Source organism: Poromitra crassiceps (assembly GCF_964638095.1).
Source record: "Poromitra crassiceps genome assembly, chromosome: 17".
NCBI classification, from domain to species: domain Eukaryota; kingdom Metazoa; phylum Chordata; class Actinopteri; order Beryciformes; family Melamphaidae; genus Poromitra; species Poromitra crassiceps.
The window spans coordinates 17,462,838-17,477,894 of NC_139635.1; the positions used below are offsets into that span (position 1 = coordinate 17,462,838).

The window sequence follows — 15,057 nt, forward strand, 5'->3', positions numbered from 1 at the left end:
TAATGCATGTTTTAATTTGTTTACAAACCGCTGTTAAACCAAACTGTAGAAGAAGAAAAGCAGCAGCGAGTGTGCCGTCGGGGGTGTTCGACTTGTTGACGCCTCGCCTGACTGTGCTCGCCTGCTCTCGTCTGCTTTCCAGGCGAGGCGGCAGTCATCTCAAACGAGCCTAAAGTCACGTTAACTCTCGCGAGACTTGACACTAAACTACGGTGTCCTGTATAGCACATTCCATTTTAGCTTCGCATGAATCAGGATGTTACACCAATAGTAACCCCAGAAAGTTGAATTCAGCAGTGTATTATAAACATGTAAATAAGTAAATAAAACTAAACATAAACTGTTGTATATGTGGCCTAACTACACAACTAGACATTAATCAAAAGACTTCAGTTTAAGTCTTATGCCTTAATTGACATATATTGTATTCCTTGTCTCTGTTTTCTGCAACTGACTGAGTTTATGACGGAAGCCTCTCTTCCCTCTCCTGGCTAAGTTAGTGATGTCACAAATTTGTATAGAACTCCAGGCTATCGAGTGGACTACAACTTACACACACTTCTTGATTAGACAACTCATTCAACACCAATCAGGCACCCAATCGACTTTATAAATGAATATTCACGGATCATTGCACACATTCAAATCATCATATAGGCTACCCCTTCAGCCTAACGTTCTCACTATAGGCTACTCCTAACCATCTAGCAGCCACATCCCTATAGGCTACCACACACTACAGTCTCTCTCTCAAGACGCAAACCAGCCATCTCATCTCCCACACACACACGCTATAGCCTATCTGTAAAAACCATCTTTTTTAACCAATATTTATTCAGCTTGATAAATGATTATTCCCCGAAATCCTCATTCACACACTAAAGTCATTCTTTTTCACTAAGACAAACTATAATGCATCTCACACCCGCTCAACTCTCCACACAGCCATTCCATATCCTGCCCAACCTTTCCTAACAATGAATCAACCAAACAAACACACTCACACAAAGTCCTGTAAGTCCCCCGCGTAACTCATCATTTAATAGATTACTCCCATATGCCTATTTTATTCCAATCCACTCTTATTCTTACTTAGACTGGCTATTTGAGGTCTGCTTATTCACGCTTTGTTAAAATAATACACACAGACGCTCCTTCGATCACACAGCCGCGCACGCACACCATCAGCCGTTCCAACCAGAATCACAATAGACACGTCACCACGCTCCACGCTCCACACCAGTCCACGTCTAGGTACATATGCGTAAATATATATATCCTCTATTCTCCCATAGGCCTATAAGAATGACAAATATAGCGCTATTCTATTATTTTCATTATCTAGTCGGTTTCATAATCAGTTTCCTATTGGTCCGGTCATCACAAATTATAAAACCCATTTATTATATTCTAGCAAGATCCCCCGCTAAACTTATACTCTTATTGCTTATTTTGAAAATCTCAAAGGAAATACACGCTCGTATACTCTCGCCAACTTGCAACCAGCCATAAACAACCAACATCCCCTAATCCCTTTAGCGCTATTCCATCGCTGATCAAATAGCAACATTATATCTATATCTATTTACTGATAACATATTATATTTTCTTTACCTATCGACCACACCGTAACGCATTTTCCTCAGACGGAACGTAAATCACCAGCCATCATTTCCACCCGGAGCCTCTCAGAATGATGCACTCCACTGACTTCTCTCTGCTCGCTAAACTAAAATTTAATTTATATTCAAATGTACTATTATCTCTATCTCAGCAGTCCTCTTTGATGTGAGGATATCGCGAACTACTACTCTACCCATTAGACTAAAAATATAATTTAATTAGTTATTATTTCGACCAGTATCTTACAAAGTTGCTACTACATGCTAAATGGCTAACTGCTTTAGCCTCTCGCAAACTGGATCTTCTTCAGTTTCTCAAATCAGTCCTATTAAAATATACTAACATTACATAAATAACCCATAATAATGCCATGGGGCAACCTTTTATTGTACGCATTGGACTAACAATCTAGTTTATTTAGCCACTGTTGACTCCTATTTATCTATCATTATTCAACCACTCTAGCCATCGCCCCCAATCTGGTTGCGTGGCAATCAAAGTACTATCTGATCTGATCTGATCTGATCGCGCTGACATTATAATATTAAACCCATTTAAACATTGCTTTACTTTCATTTATTCCACCACTCACACGATCTGGCCAGATACACAATCAATCAATCATAGTCAATCATACTACACATAACACATAGCACATAACACATAACACAGCCTAAACAATAACACATTAACAAACGCGCGTTTCAATATCTCTAAAATCTCATCTCTTATTTCCATATCTCTTATACTCTGACTATTTGCTTTGGGCCCAAGATCTATTTCCGTGCGACTTCTTTTTCAACTTTTTAGAGTGTAAAGACACCCCTTTTTCCATTTTAATCTCCCCAAAACTGCACACGTATTTTTGCCAAACGGTTTGTGTGATCCCACAATCAATCTATTTAAATCTGCGTTTTCTCAGCTGCCTCGCCAAATCGCTTACACACATTTAATTACTCCCTAGGCAACCGACGACTCGGACCGCATTACTTATATAGCCATAATTGATCAATCCTATGGATCCATAAGCAATACCAATCAATAATTCTAATCACGCTTGGAGGGCGGAGTCTAATTATTAATTGTTGTCCTAGTTTACATTAGACAAATTTACTAAAAACTAACAAACATTTCTACTAGAGCAAAACTTAATCAAAGCAGTTATTACACAATCACTCCCACACTGACTTCATTCTAAAAAACGATGTTCAGCGTGTTGGTTTCATTATGTGATTCCAAGTCTATATCTGTCTTCATCCACAGTAGCTAGCTAGGCTATCTGCCTTACTTATCAGATCCGACTCTGTGTGCCAGTTTAACCCTGAAAAGTCTCTCTTATTCTCACTAAAAACTAACAAACATTTCTACTATTCTAAAATCATTGCATTAACTTTAAACAGTTCCATCTTCACTTCTCTCTCCCTACTAGCGTTCGTGCTGGTCGGCGAGACGGAGCAAACGCACAGCGCATCCCAATATTTTAGAGATAGGCCTACTCACCTGCCGTGTGCAGTTGCTCCATCCTGGCCGCCGATTAACCATCTCCGTCTGGCTCGCCACTTTGTCGTGTTTTGAATGCACCGAGAGAAGAAGAGATGAACCACAGAAAACAATGGAGAAACATGATGAAGTCTATTTGAAGAGTCTTTTTATTTGCAGAGCAAGTTGTGGTGTTTGGCATGGCTGAATCCATGGAGAGATGATCTTGAGTGTGTTCTCTGAGTGCCTTCTCTGCCCTTTCAACCTCCGTCCTCTGTATATGAAAACTTCCTCCACTCAGGGCAACTCCCACTTTTAATGCTCTATCATCCAATCATCTCCCTGCTTAGATGTGTATGTGCTGTCTGTCGAACCACTACAGTGTGTCACCTATCAATCCAACCCCCATGACAGCTGCTCCCCTCATCCTTGAAAGGGCTTCCTGCTTCCCTGCTTAGATGTCCCCACCAAATGGTTTTTATCTCCTTTCACGATGGCCTGCAGGGTTATTGCCCCCCAGTATCCCCACTATCTCCTCTCAGTATCACAACAGAATGTGTGCATGTGACTGCTTGAGTGCCTTTGAGCATGTGTGCTCATCCTCTCATAAACAATACAGCTGTTGCTTCTGTGTATGCGTAACCCCCTAAACTGTACTTTTGTGTGTCACTCTCCTAGTCACCCCCTGATGCTAATCTAACCCCCTCTGCTAAATCCTATGTGTTTCTGTGTGTCCCTCCTGAAGCTATCAACTTTATTACCTCTTTCTCATGCTTCAAAGAGGAGCCTGCCTTTTTTGTCTCACTAGCCTCAACTCCCTCTAGTTAACACTGATTTAGTTAACACTACACTTCATAACTGCACTCCTCTCTTAATGATAAAATATAAGATAATATAAAATATTAAAGGGTCAATGGGCCATATACCACAATAGATACCCACATGGAAAGAATCTATATGTACCCTATATGTTTTAATATAGGGCCACATATAGTTTTCCCATATATGGTGCATACATAAAATTGGCCGTTTTCCTATATTATATGTACATATATGTACCTATATGTATAGGTACATATATGTACCTATATGTACATATAATATAGGAAATCGGCCAATTTTATGTATGCACCATATATGGGAAACCTATATGTACATATATGTACCTATATGTAGGATTTTAAATGAAAAAAAATAGCAGCGCACACGGGATTCAAACCCCGTTCTCCGTGCGCTCTAGTGCTGAGCTATACATTTTCTTATACTAACCAGAGAGCCGGGCACATTATATACTCTCTCGCACACAACGTAGACCACAATTGTCAGCGATCGGGAAGTTATTTTATGTGATGCGTACGATCGTAACAGACTAAAATGATGTTGTGTGTGTGTGTGCATCTATAGTCTGTAGGCTGTACGGCTTCAGAGGTTAACTTCATTTAACACCAGAGACTCAGGAGGTAGGCCTACACAGAGCCTCGTATAGTCTGTTACAATAACATAGTGTGCCCAGAGCAGCTCGTTCCGCACTTGGTGCAGACCGGTGCAGACTTGGTCTAGTCAGTCACAGCTAGTAAGTACTTGCGCATGCTCGTTGCTGCAGGAACTGAATTCATTATTTTATAGTATTGCGCTAAACTATTAACCATAGTTGTGTCCTGGAAGCTTTTTGCTGGCACCACATAGCCTATAGTCCCATATTTATGATATTTCATGTGACATAAAATGCGTTGAAATGTAGTTTTCGTGTAGATCAGATTTCAACTCTCAGTTACACAATAAAAGACAATAAAATGCCAATTCACACACTATCAATATTGTCTCTATTCCAAACTACAACAAATGTTTTAACAATATGATGAACCAAATTGTGTTTTTTTACACGTTTACGTTGTAACCGCATTTTAGCCGGTTGAAAAGAGGGTGAAATTAGGTCTTAGACGTTCAAACCCAATATCACCCAGATTTAAACTAAAAATCAACGTTGAAAAAACGTTTTGTGCTCGCTGGGTATATATGGATTATGACACAGTGTATACAAACAGATTTGTAAATGACCTATATAGGAGGCATATACCTTGTATTGTGTACATATATGGCCTATATGTGGATATAAAGAAGTGAGACCTATATGACCTGTATTATGAACATATAGGGCCTTTATGTGTATATAAAGAAGCTATATAGGAGACATATATGCCCTGTATGTGCACATATAGTACCTATATGTGGATATAAAGAAGCTATAGGAGACCTATATGCCCGGTATATGCACTTATATGCACCTGAATCTGGCCTATATGCAACCTATATGCGGCATAAATGTGGCCTATATGCGCATATATGCACCTAAATCTGGCCTATATGCAACCTATATGCGGCATATATATGGCCTATATGCTCCTATATGCGCATATATGCACCTAAATCTGGCCTATATGCAACCTATATGCGGCATATATATGGCCTATATGCTCCTATATGCGCATATATGCACCTAAATCTGGCCTATATGCAACCTATATGCGGCATATATATGGCCTATATGCTCCTATATGCGCATATATGCACCTAAATCTGGCCTATATGCAACCTATATGCGGCATATGGCCTATATGCTCATATATGCTGCATATAGGTTGCATATAGGTTGCATATAGTTGCATATATGTTCATATAGATTCTTTCCATGTGGGTAGATAGATAGATAGATAGATAGATAGATAGATAGATAGATAGATAGATAGATAGATAGATAGATAGATAGATAGATAGATAGATAGATTATATTTGTCATGCAGGAAATTTGTTTTCACAGTCAGTAGGCTACATGTTTCAGGAACATAGGTGATCACATCATACATCTTCCAAGAACATAACGCATAACATACACCCCCCCCCCCCCTTCCCCGCCCCCACCAGTATCCCAATACAACACAAATGTTAGGTCTGGATCTATACCAGGTCAGCGGGGCGTTCTGTTCAGGGCGGCTATTGCTGAGGGGACAAATCTTTTACCAAAATGTGCTCTTCTCCTGAACTTCTCGACAGCTGTGCAACAGTCTCTAACACAACTGTTGCACAAAAAAAACTCATTCTGAAGGAATGGAAGTCCTCCTCTTCACCTTCTTTCCAACTGTGGTTGACAGACATGACCTCTGTTATACGGATGGAGAGACTTAGGTTCCTGAGGATCAAGCCACTTAAAAAGTTTTCAACCGGGGGGCATGGTGGCTCAGCTGTCGCCTCACAGCTAGAAGGTCCTGGGTTCCATTCTCACTTGGGACGCTGTGAGCGCTGAAGGAATTCGTGCCCGTCCGCATGTCCTCGAGTGCCCACCGCCCGGGTGGGGTCGTCAAAAGGGCCTTTCTGTGTGGAGTTTGCATGTTGTCCCCATGCCCCATGGGGGTTTCCTTCATATAGGAACCCCTCACCAAAACATGCAATATCCTGGTTGCTAATGTGGTGCCTCCTCTGGTAGTTAGGGCCGCCTGTTCGGAGGGAGGGGAACTGGTTGGAATAGCGTGAACCTCCCACGTGCTGCTTTCCCTGTCAGGTGAAAAGAAGCGGCTGGCTAACAGCCCATGTCTTGGAGGAAGCATGGAGCCATGCAGTTTCGGTTCTGCCCAGATCGGCAGAGAGTGGAGCAGCAACCAGGATAAATAAATTAAATTAGCACTAATGGGGAATAAAAATGGGATAAAAAAATTGGGAAAAAAATATTAATTTAAAAAAGTTTTCAACCATTTGGGACACGTTTCTAGCCTATCTCGATGAGGTTAGGGGTGACGGGTCACAGGTGACTCACCTGGCTGGTTTCTCATGGACCCCTTGCGTGGGATCCCGAGAACAATATCTCTCACAAGCACATAAGTTCCTTATACAGCTGGTAATCACGTAATATTGAATGTCAATTATATATGTATGTTTCTTTTTCTTTTTCTGTGTCTGTGTCTGAGCGTGTTCGTTTGTCTTGTCTGTGCGCTGAAAGTTGAAAATAAAAAAAGTTGAAAAAAGTGCTCTTCTCCATTTCAGTGGCTTGTATCTGTGGCCTGATGGCGATAGTGTGAAGTGTGGATTGAGGTGTTTGATGGCTTTATCGTTCATGTAGGAGGAGTGTACCTGGATCACAGCAGGGCAGGTATTCTGTCCTTCTACAGCGTCTCTGAAACCATGACTCTCCTCCACAGAGTCCAGATCACATTCACTCCAGCAACTCTATGCTGGACTTTGGTTTTATTACCATGGAGCCACTGCTGAGTTGTGTGAGCTAGAGTCGACAAGGTGTTATTACAGCCGCAGTGTGTGGGGTGAAAAGACACTTCTCCATCTGTGTTGCTCAGCCTCACACTGTGGTGTTTCTGCACTGCATTTCCCAGAGATCAGCTGTGCATCCAGCAGTGTGGGCGGAGCTTGTATTTTCTGTTGATGCGCGGTCTGTTCAGCCACGGTGGCTGGCACTGCTCATGCTCACTACACAGCTCTTAACGCATCACTTCCTGTGCAGCAGAGGGGAAACGATGGGAAAGATTTCATGAACCAGATATAGGTTGAATCACTTTTCTTTAAGTTATATCAGTGATTATCCAAAATGACATTTATTCGTATGAAAATGTAAACTGTTTATAATTCTATTCATATTTATTCATTCATATTCATAATTAAAATATAAATATAAAATAATATAAATAATAAATTATTTATATAAATATATAAATAATATAAATATTCATATTTATTCATATTTATTAATAAATATGTATTCATATTTATTAATCAATATGAATTATATAATTAATAATTATTATGAATTTCTGATCTTTGTTGCCGATTTGGATTGTTGCTGTAATATTTTCTCCTGTTTCTGTTCCACTGCATGGGCTGAGTTGTTGATATGTTGCAACTTGCTTTTGTTCCCGACACTTTGTAACCTTGTTTAAAAAGTGAACTAAAAATGTCATCATGATTATAATCAATGGGGAGATGATCCTATGTTTTCCTCCACAGTGCTGACATGCTGGTTTAACAGATTGATTGTGGATGAAGTGAATACAATGTAGTAGATCGATTGCACCAGTCTTTTACCAGGTTTTAGTGATTTGACGTGTGATCAAAGTGAATGTGTGCAAAGATGAATAAAATATGTCTTCTGTCTTCATTCCAGGAAGCGTACTACTGCATCAAAGCTGAGCTGATAGAGAAAATGTGAAACTGATATGACATCTTAACTGCGCCGACGTCCCCCATAAAACACAACAAAGTGCAGTCTTCATGTTTAGAGCAGATGTGGAATCAAAACGAAGCAGCAGTGTCACTAAAGAAGAAACACTAGTGAAGATGGAAAGAATGAAGGACCATCCTGGTGTTCATGTAACTGGTTAAAAATGTATGAATGAAGTGAAGGACATGTGTGGATGGATAACTGCCTTTACTAATCTTTATCCTTGCAACTTCTTCACTGAAACAGTTTTGTCATGGAGGACAAAGCTTTTAACCCTCAACTTTTGGATCATCTATTGCTTTTTATATCAGCAAAATAACAGTGCTTCGGATGTTTTCTCTCCTCCCAAAATCATCATTGTCAAACTTGACGTCTCTGTAAAACCATTTTATTCTAGTTGCTTCTGGGATAGACTTTCCTGTTACGCACTATTTAAACCCATGGGGCTCCATTAGATTCCAGTAGAAGTGATGTGAGGGAGAAGGAGTCCTCTCCTCAGCCTGTGAACGTCCCTCGCAGCAATGTGGGAATGTTCATTGCATCACTAAAAAGGAATCTGAAATGATGTTATGGGCTGTGAAACACACAAAAGGCCCAGGCTGTTTATCACAAGCCTCACTTCTGTTAGCCCTGAGTCCTCTTTAGAAAAGACAATGTTTGGTAGCTGTGATCTTTTCCATGTGACTCGAGAAGGAGAGGACAGAGTTAAAACTACTATAGCTTATTTTAACCTTGTACCCTGCTAACTAAAAATCTTTAACTGTCTGTTAAGATCCATGGCATGGATTTTGATATTCATAATTAATTTAAAACATTAGAAATGACAACATAAAGTTCAGAAATAAAGTAAAGTCAGATTCCTCTTTTCACTGTGAATGGATCCCGTTGATCCAGTTTGCACTTTCATTGTATACTTGTTTTCTCTCTTATGGCATCACTATAGGATTTTCTGTTTAATCTTTAGGTTTATCTCCAAATCTGTTTCTTTCTGTCTTCTTCATGGCTTGCCTGCTGACCTCAGGCAGGCCTATTCAAAATGATTGATTCAATCACTGATCAGATCAGGCCTGAAAAGTCAGCAGCATCAGCCACAAAATACAATGTGCACCTATTTGACATTGCTGGTTTTCCTATTATCTCATTAGCGTCAATGTTTTTCTTGTAAACAAGATGTAGCTAGAGGTAAATGAAGAGGTAGATATTATTATTAAAAGGGCCTCTCTTGTACTTAAATGTTTGATGCCACTTACAGTGCTAGCCTATGATGCCTACTGCCCAGGTGAGCTATCTCATCAAAATGGCCTTTCTGTGTGGAGTTTGCATGTTCTCCCCTTGCTCCCCTGGGGTTCCTCCATACAATATTGGTATGGACCCCCACCCCCCACTAAAAACATGCAGATCTGACAAGTGAAGATGGTCCCCGGGTGCTGTACACAAGGAAGCTGGCATGGCCTGCCAACCGAACGAGGGACATAAAGAAAGATTATATAAATATAAGATTAGGCTTCTCCTTCTTCTGTGGTGTTTTATGGCAGTTGGCATCCTTTATGTTGCATTACCGTCTCCTTCTAGATTGATCCATCCACTGCTTCCCTACTGTCCCACTCCCGATTTCCGTGTGCGCCTTATCATAAGATTGATAGGGTGATGTCACTTGAGCAAATTGTGACGTCATCAGTGATGATGTCATCATTGATGTCACTCAAGCAATTGTGATGCATCACTGCAGTGATGTCACTCGAGTGACATCATCAATGACATCATCTGTGACATCATCAGTTGGGAAGCAGGGAAGGGATGCTGATGACGTTACAATGGCTCTGTGAGTGTGAAGGGTTAAAAACGTAAAATATTGCTGTAGTGCCGCCCATGGGCAGATTTTTTTCTTTTTCTTCTTTTTTACACCAGATTCATTCCAGACCTCTGAAAAGTGTTTTGGCCAATTTTAGAGGTGATCAGAGCAACGGTGTGCCTTGAAACTCTGGGCAAACAGACAGACAGCTCTCCAATTACTTATACTGTTATGGTATAAGTTATGGTGATGATGACGGGGATTATGATATTAACAGTGGTTAAGTTAAGTGATGATGCCCTATGTCTACTGAATGAGTCTTTAAGTTTAGGTGTGTGTATTTTCCTATGATATTATTTTCACATTCCCATAGGAAGTGAGTGGAGTTGCTCTGAGCCAATCAGATTTGCGGATAACGCTCGGACAACAAACAAAAGATCGAGACTATCCGAGCTCATTATACTTGGTCGATCTGTCTAGCGTGACGTTAACGTTGCTTGTTACTTTGCTCTAATATCGAGCAGATCTTCTGTCTTGTAGTAACTACTTTCCTCTGGTCCTATGCGCCAGGCAGGCAGTGTTGTTTCGGTGGCTCAATTTGCGGCTTTGTGTCAGCTAATGTCAACCTGAGCCATTTTAGCAACCGCTTTGCTCTCGTTGGCAAAGCTAACGCGTTTAGCTGGGTTAGCTAGTCGGCTAACCAGCTCTGGCTACTTCCCTGCGATCAGCGAAGCCAGTTAGCCTAGCCTGCTAGCTAGCTTTGCTATCCCCATAAAAACTTGACACTGAGTGACACCAGCGGATCTGGCTTGTTGCTGACAAGCCGTCGCCCCGTCGCTATGTCTGGGCAGTCTTCGGGCTGTGTGTCTGGGCAGTCTTCGGGCTGCGGCTTCCTCATGTCGGTTGTTGTTCACGGAGACTCCGCTCTGAACGAGCAGGAAAAGGAGCTGAACGAGCGGCTCAGACGGCTTTACCCAGCCGTCAATGAAACCGAGACTCCGCTCCCTCGGTCCTGGAGCCCGAAGGACAAGTTTAGCTACATCGGCCTCTCTCAGAACAATCTTCGTGTGCACTATAAAGGTACGACATATAAGGTCAACTTTAGTTTAGCACTTTAATCGTACTGCCCCCCCCCCCCATGCTAACGTCAGTGAGCCAAGTTAGCTAACGTTAGTTTAGCTTGGCTGTTAGCTGGCTAGCCGCGGCTAGCCAGCTGCCGTTGTGGCTAAAAACAAAGTAGGCTAGGCTAGTAGCTTCATCAACAACAAGACAGAGGACATCTTGCAAAGCGACCAGCTGGCGAGGTGTATCCCCAGCCAAAATTGACCTACTAACGTTAGCTCGCTAGCTTGCCTGCTATTTTTGCCGTTCAATTCCCCCACATAATCAACTGTCATCAACGGGCTCTCAGTTGGACGGTCTGTCAAAAATACATGACACAAATATGGATATTTATGTTTTGAGGTAAAATCACAATAAAACAAAGTAGAGCTAGAGCTGGTTTGGATCGATCTGCCAAGTAATATAACCAAGCCGTTTAGCCAAAATGGACTAGGCTAGACGACCCTTATGCAATTTTGATTTATTTAATTACATACGACGAATTGTACGTTGTCAAATTAGCCCAAGTTAATCAACACAAGTGCAAGTATTTCCCATAAGTTATAGATGACATTATAGACAGTACTTTGGTACTGAGTGAGGCTTATCAAGTGCCATATCTGACAATCGGGTTTGACTAGTTGCTTAGCTGTGCTATCCGGAGGGTTTTTTGGTGCAGGCCTTAACGTTAGAAGAAAAGGCTAGTGTACTGTAAGTGCGACTGTGCTTCCTGGGTGTGTTCTACTATTCTGTCTGACTGTCCCTCTTCATACACTCTTTCCTTGTCACAGCTAGAATCTTCTGTCCTTTGAAAACAAATTCACATTCATGTTTCTTAGCAAGTATGAACGTTATTATAGATGTTAACTAACTTAGCATAGCAAGCCAGCAAACCGACAACTAGTCTACTTGGGACAGGCAGACAATCTTGACATGTTGCAGTGCTCAACCTTATGATGTGCATGTCAACAACGGTGTTAATCAACGCTGCAATTTGAGGCTAACCGTGATGATCCATTTTTTATGGTAAATGTCCTTACAGGCGTTGTCATTTCATAATTGGCTCTAGTAAACATTGTTAGTCTTTCAGAGAGTTCGTTAAATTCAATCTGAATCACACTGAATTGAATGGTTTGTTTTGTGAGTAGAGGGATCATGGGTACTACATACCATAAGCCACATGCTTAGCTTGTAACAACACCAACCTGCAAGTAAAACAACAACAACAATGCAATTGGGGTAAAAGGTGGGTATGGCAGAGATGTGTCTTAATCCCAGACATGACTGGAAATCAAGTGGTAACGAATCATCACACTTCATCACTATATTAAAGAGCCAGAGATTTTAATATGGGTGTGTCATTTCTCTAGCATGTCCCCCCACCTGGATCTGGCATCCATTTTGCCACAGAAACAAACGTGAAATGTAGGTGAAAAGGTTTGTCTGGGTCTACTTACTGAAGGAGAAAATACAAAAGAAATGGAAGCCACATCCCACCACGCAGTAATTCTCTCAAGATCAGGGTGGGAAATTACTGACGAGCAGAACCAGATTCGATTTTAGTTTCAGATGGGGAACTTCAGCAGATACATTTGCAGGCAACCAGTCGTCATTTAGAAAACCTATTCTATCTTCAAAAATGTCGACTGCTGACAAATCTGTACTGTAGTAGATGAGCCGGTAGAGCGCTACGGGCCGATCACACAGGACACATTTTGAAAGCTGAACAACTCCAGATGCGCTGCAGCAACGCCATTGCCTCGTTTGATGTTTAACACATTTTCGGATTCGAGAGCCACAAAGGCTTCCTTCCCGTCTTCATACGCAAGATTTCTCTCCTCTCTTAATACCAAGAGCCTGTTTTAACAGTCACGCCTATTAACTAGAACCTGTTTTATCAGTCACGCCTATTAACTAGAGCATGTTGCTCTCGTCCTCTCACCCAAAGGTCACGGCAAGACACCTAAAGATGCAGCGTCTGTACGAGCCACGCATCCCATCCCCGCCGCCTGTGGTGTCTACTACTTTGAGGTGAAGATCATCAGCAAAGGCCGAGATGGGTAAGGACATGGAACAAGGCACACGCTTCGGAGATAGAAACTGTGCATTTGCACTTGACTTTTTCCTTTACAAATGGCCTATACAAACTCAACTACCTTAAAGGAGAATTTCGTTTTCTTTTTTAACCTGGAGCCCTCTCCTCACATTAATTATTATCTGACGACTCACCCAGTGTTCTCCGCAGCGATTTGGAGCGTCCTAGGCGTTGTTTTGAGATCAATAGTGTCCAAGCCAGTCCTAGAATGGAGCTCCGTCGGGGCCACATGGCAGCGTGCTGTTCCTCCATGTAAATAGACAGTTTTATTCCCGTTTTCTACCCATATCGTCATTATATATATATAAAGACACATCAGACTGCTATTCACCCCCGGGCTATTTCCAGTAGTCTTTACAGGGATCTCATTTCCTCATTCGGGGTGAGTTTCACCAACTCTCGTCAAGTCCCGCAAGACTTTCCTGCCGGCTGGCCTGTGTACTGACTTGAACACTGGGTGAGTCGTCAGATAATAATTAATGTGAGGAGAGGGCTCCAGGTTAAAAAAAACGAAATTCTCCTTTAACTAATAATAATAAAAACCTCATATACTAGACCCTGTAATGTTATAGTAGATGCAAAATGGCTGCCACCAGGAGCAGATATGCGCTCAGGGCTTTGTAGATGTTATGCTGACAAAGAATGCTCCCAGAACTGACTCCTCATCTGTCTTTACATGCATTTTTAACTCTTTTAACATTGTAACTGTCATCCACATTGCTCATCTAAAGGGCATAAACTTGCATCGGCTTTTTAAAGTGGAACTAAACCCCCAGATTTCTGGCAAAATGGCATTCTGCCTCATTTGAAAAAACAAGGAAAGAGGCAGAAGAGCGTCTCCTCTTGTCCCACTATATACACTTTGGCTGTATTCAGACCTGAATTATAAACCGGAAACCGGAGTAGGTTATAAATATAGTCGCGTTATAAACAACTAACCCACGCCGGTGGAAACAGTGTTGCATTGCTCGAAGGGGTTAAAAGTCATATCAATTTGGTCATTCAGTGGCGTTTTACTGCCATGTCAAGTAACTAACGTTAGCCGCTAGCATTAGCCACAGTAGCCGACTACCCATAATGCATTACGTTATCCCAGCACCCTAACTCACGCTACATTTAATGCATAAAATAAAGCTGATATACAATTGATTCACATTGAAATACACCACGCGCAAATACCACCGTGACGCAACGATGTACCAAATCGTCCATTCATTTGAGAGCCCCCCCCCCCCAAAAAAAAAGCAGGTTTGAACCTATAGAGGGCACTTATGCTAGTGAAAATGATAAAGATTGTAGAATATGTAACAGTTTGGTCTCAAATGGGGACATTTTGGCCAGAATTCTTCACACACCAGCCCAAAAGCCATATTGGAAGCCATATTGGTTAAAAGCTGAAAAAAATTGTTTTGGGGGTTAGTTACACTTTAAGTAAACATGCTCCACATGCTCACAGATCGTGTGGGACTTGGATTTGCTCTGTTTAGTGTGAGGTGGTGTGGGAATACAGCAGCTCACAGTCCTGTTCTGTGATGAATCTTTCAACAAAGATGACATGCCCACCTGAGGTTGCTGTCTCCGTTCTAGCTGCTCACATCCATGCCCCACCCAAAACTGATCCCAGCAATATTTTAGTATCAAGGGACACTTATGCAGAGATGTTCATGTATTTTATTCATTATTACAAAACTGTGTAGATCCCACAACTGCACAGTCTTGCGCGGCGTGGGCATTTTTTTTAAGATT

The 15,057-nt window shown here is 41.5% G+C and overlaps 1 protein-coding gene across 1 annotated transcript in view; it reads left to right on the plus strand.

The window, feature by feature from the left end:
* Positions 1–10,569: 10,569 nt before the first annotated feature.
* Positions 10,570–15,057, plus strand: part of ranbp9 (RAN binding protein 9) — a 44,625-nt gene continuing 40,137 nt past the window's right edge. Inside the window, exons 1-2 of the mRNA XM_083653850.1 lie at positions 10,570–11,195; positions 13,165–13,276. Of these exons, the coding sequence (XP_083509976.1) occupies positions 10,955–11,195; positions 13,165–13,276 (353 nt within the window). The 5' untranslated portion in view covers positions 10,570–10,954. The remainder of the gene's footprint in view (positions 11,196–13,164; positions 13,277–15,057) is intronic.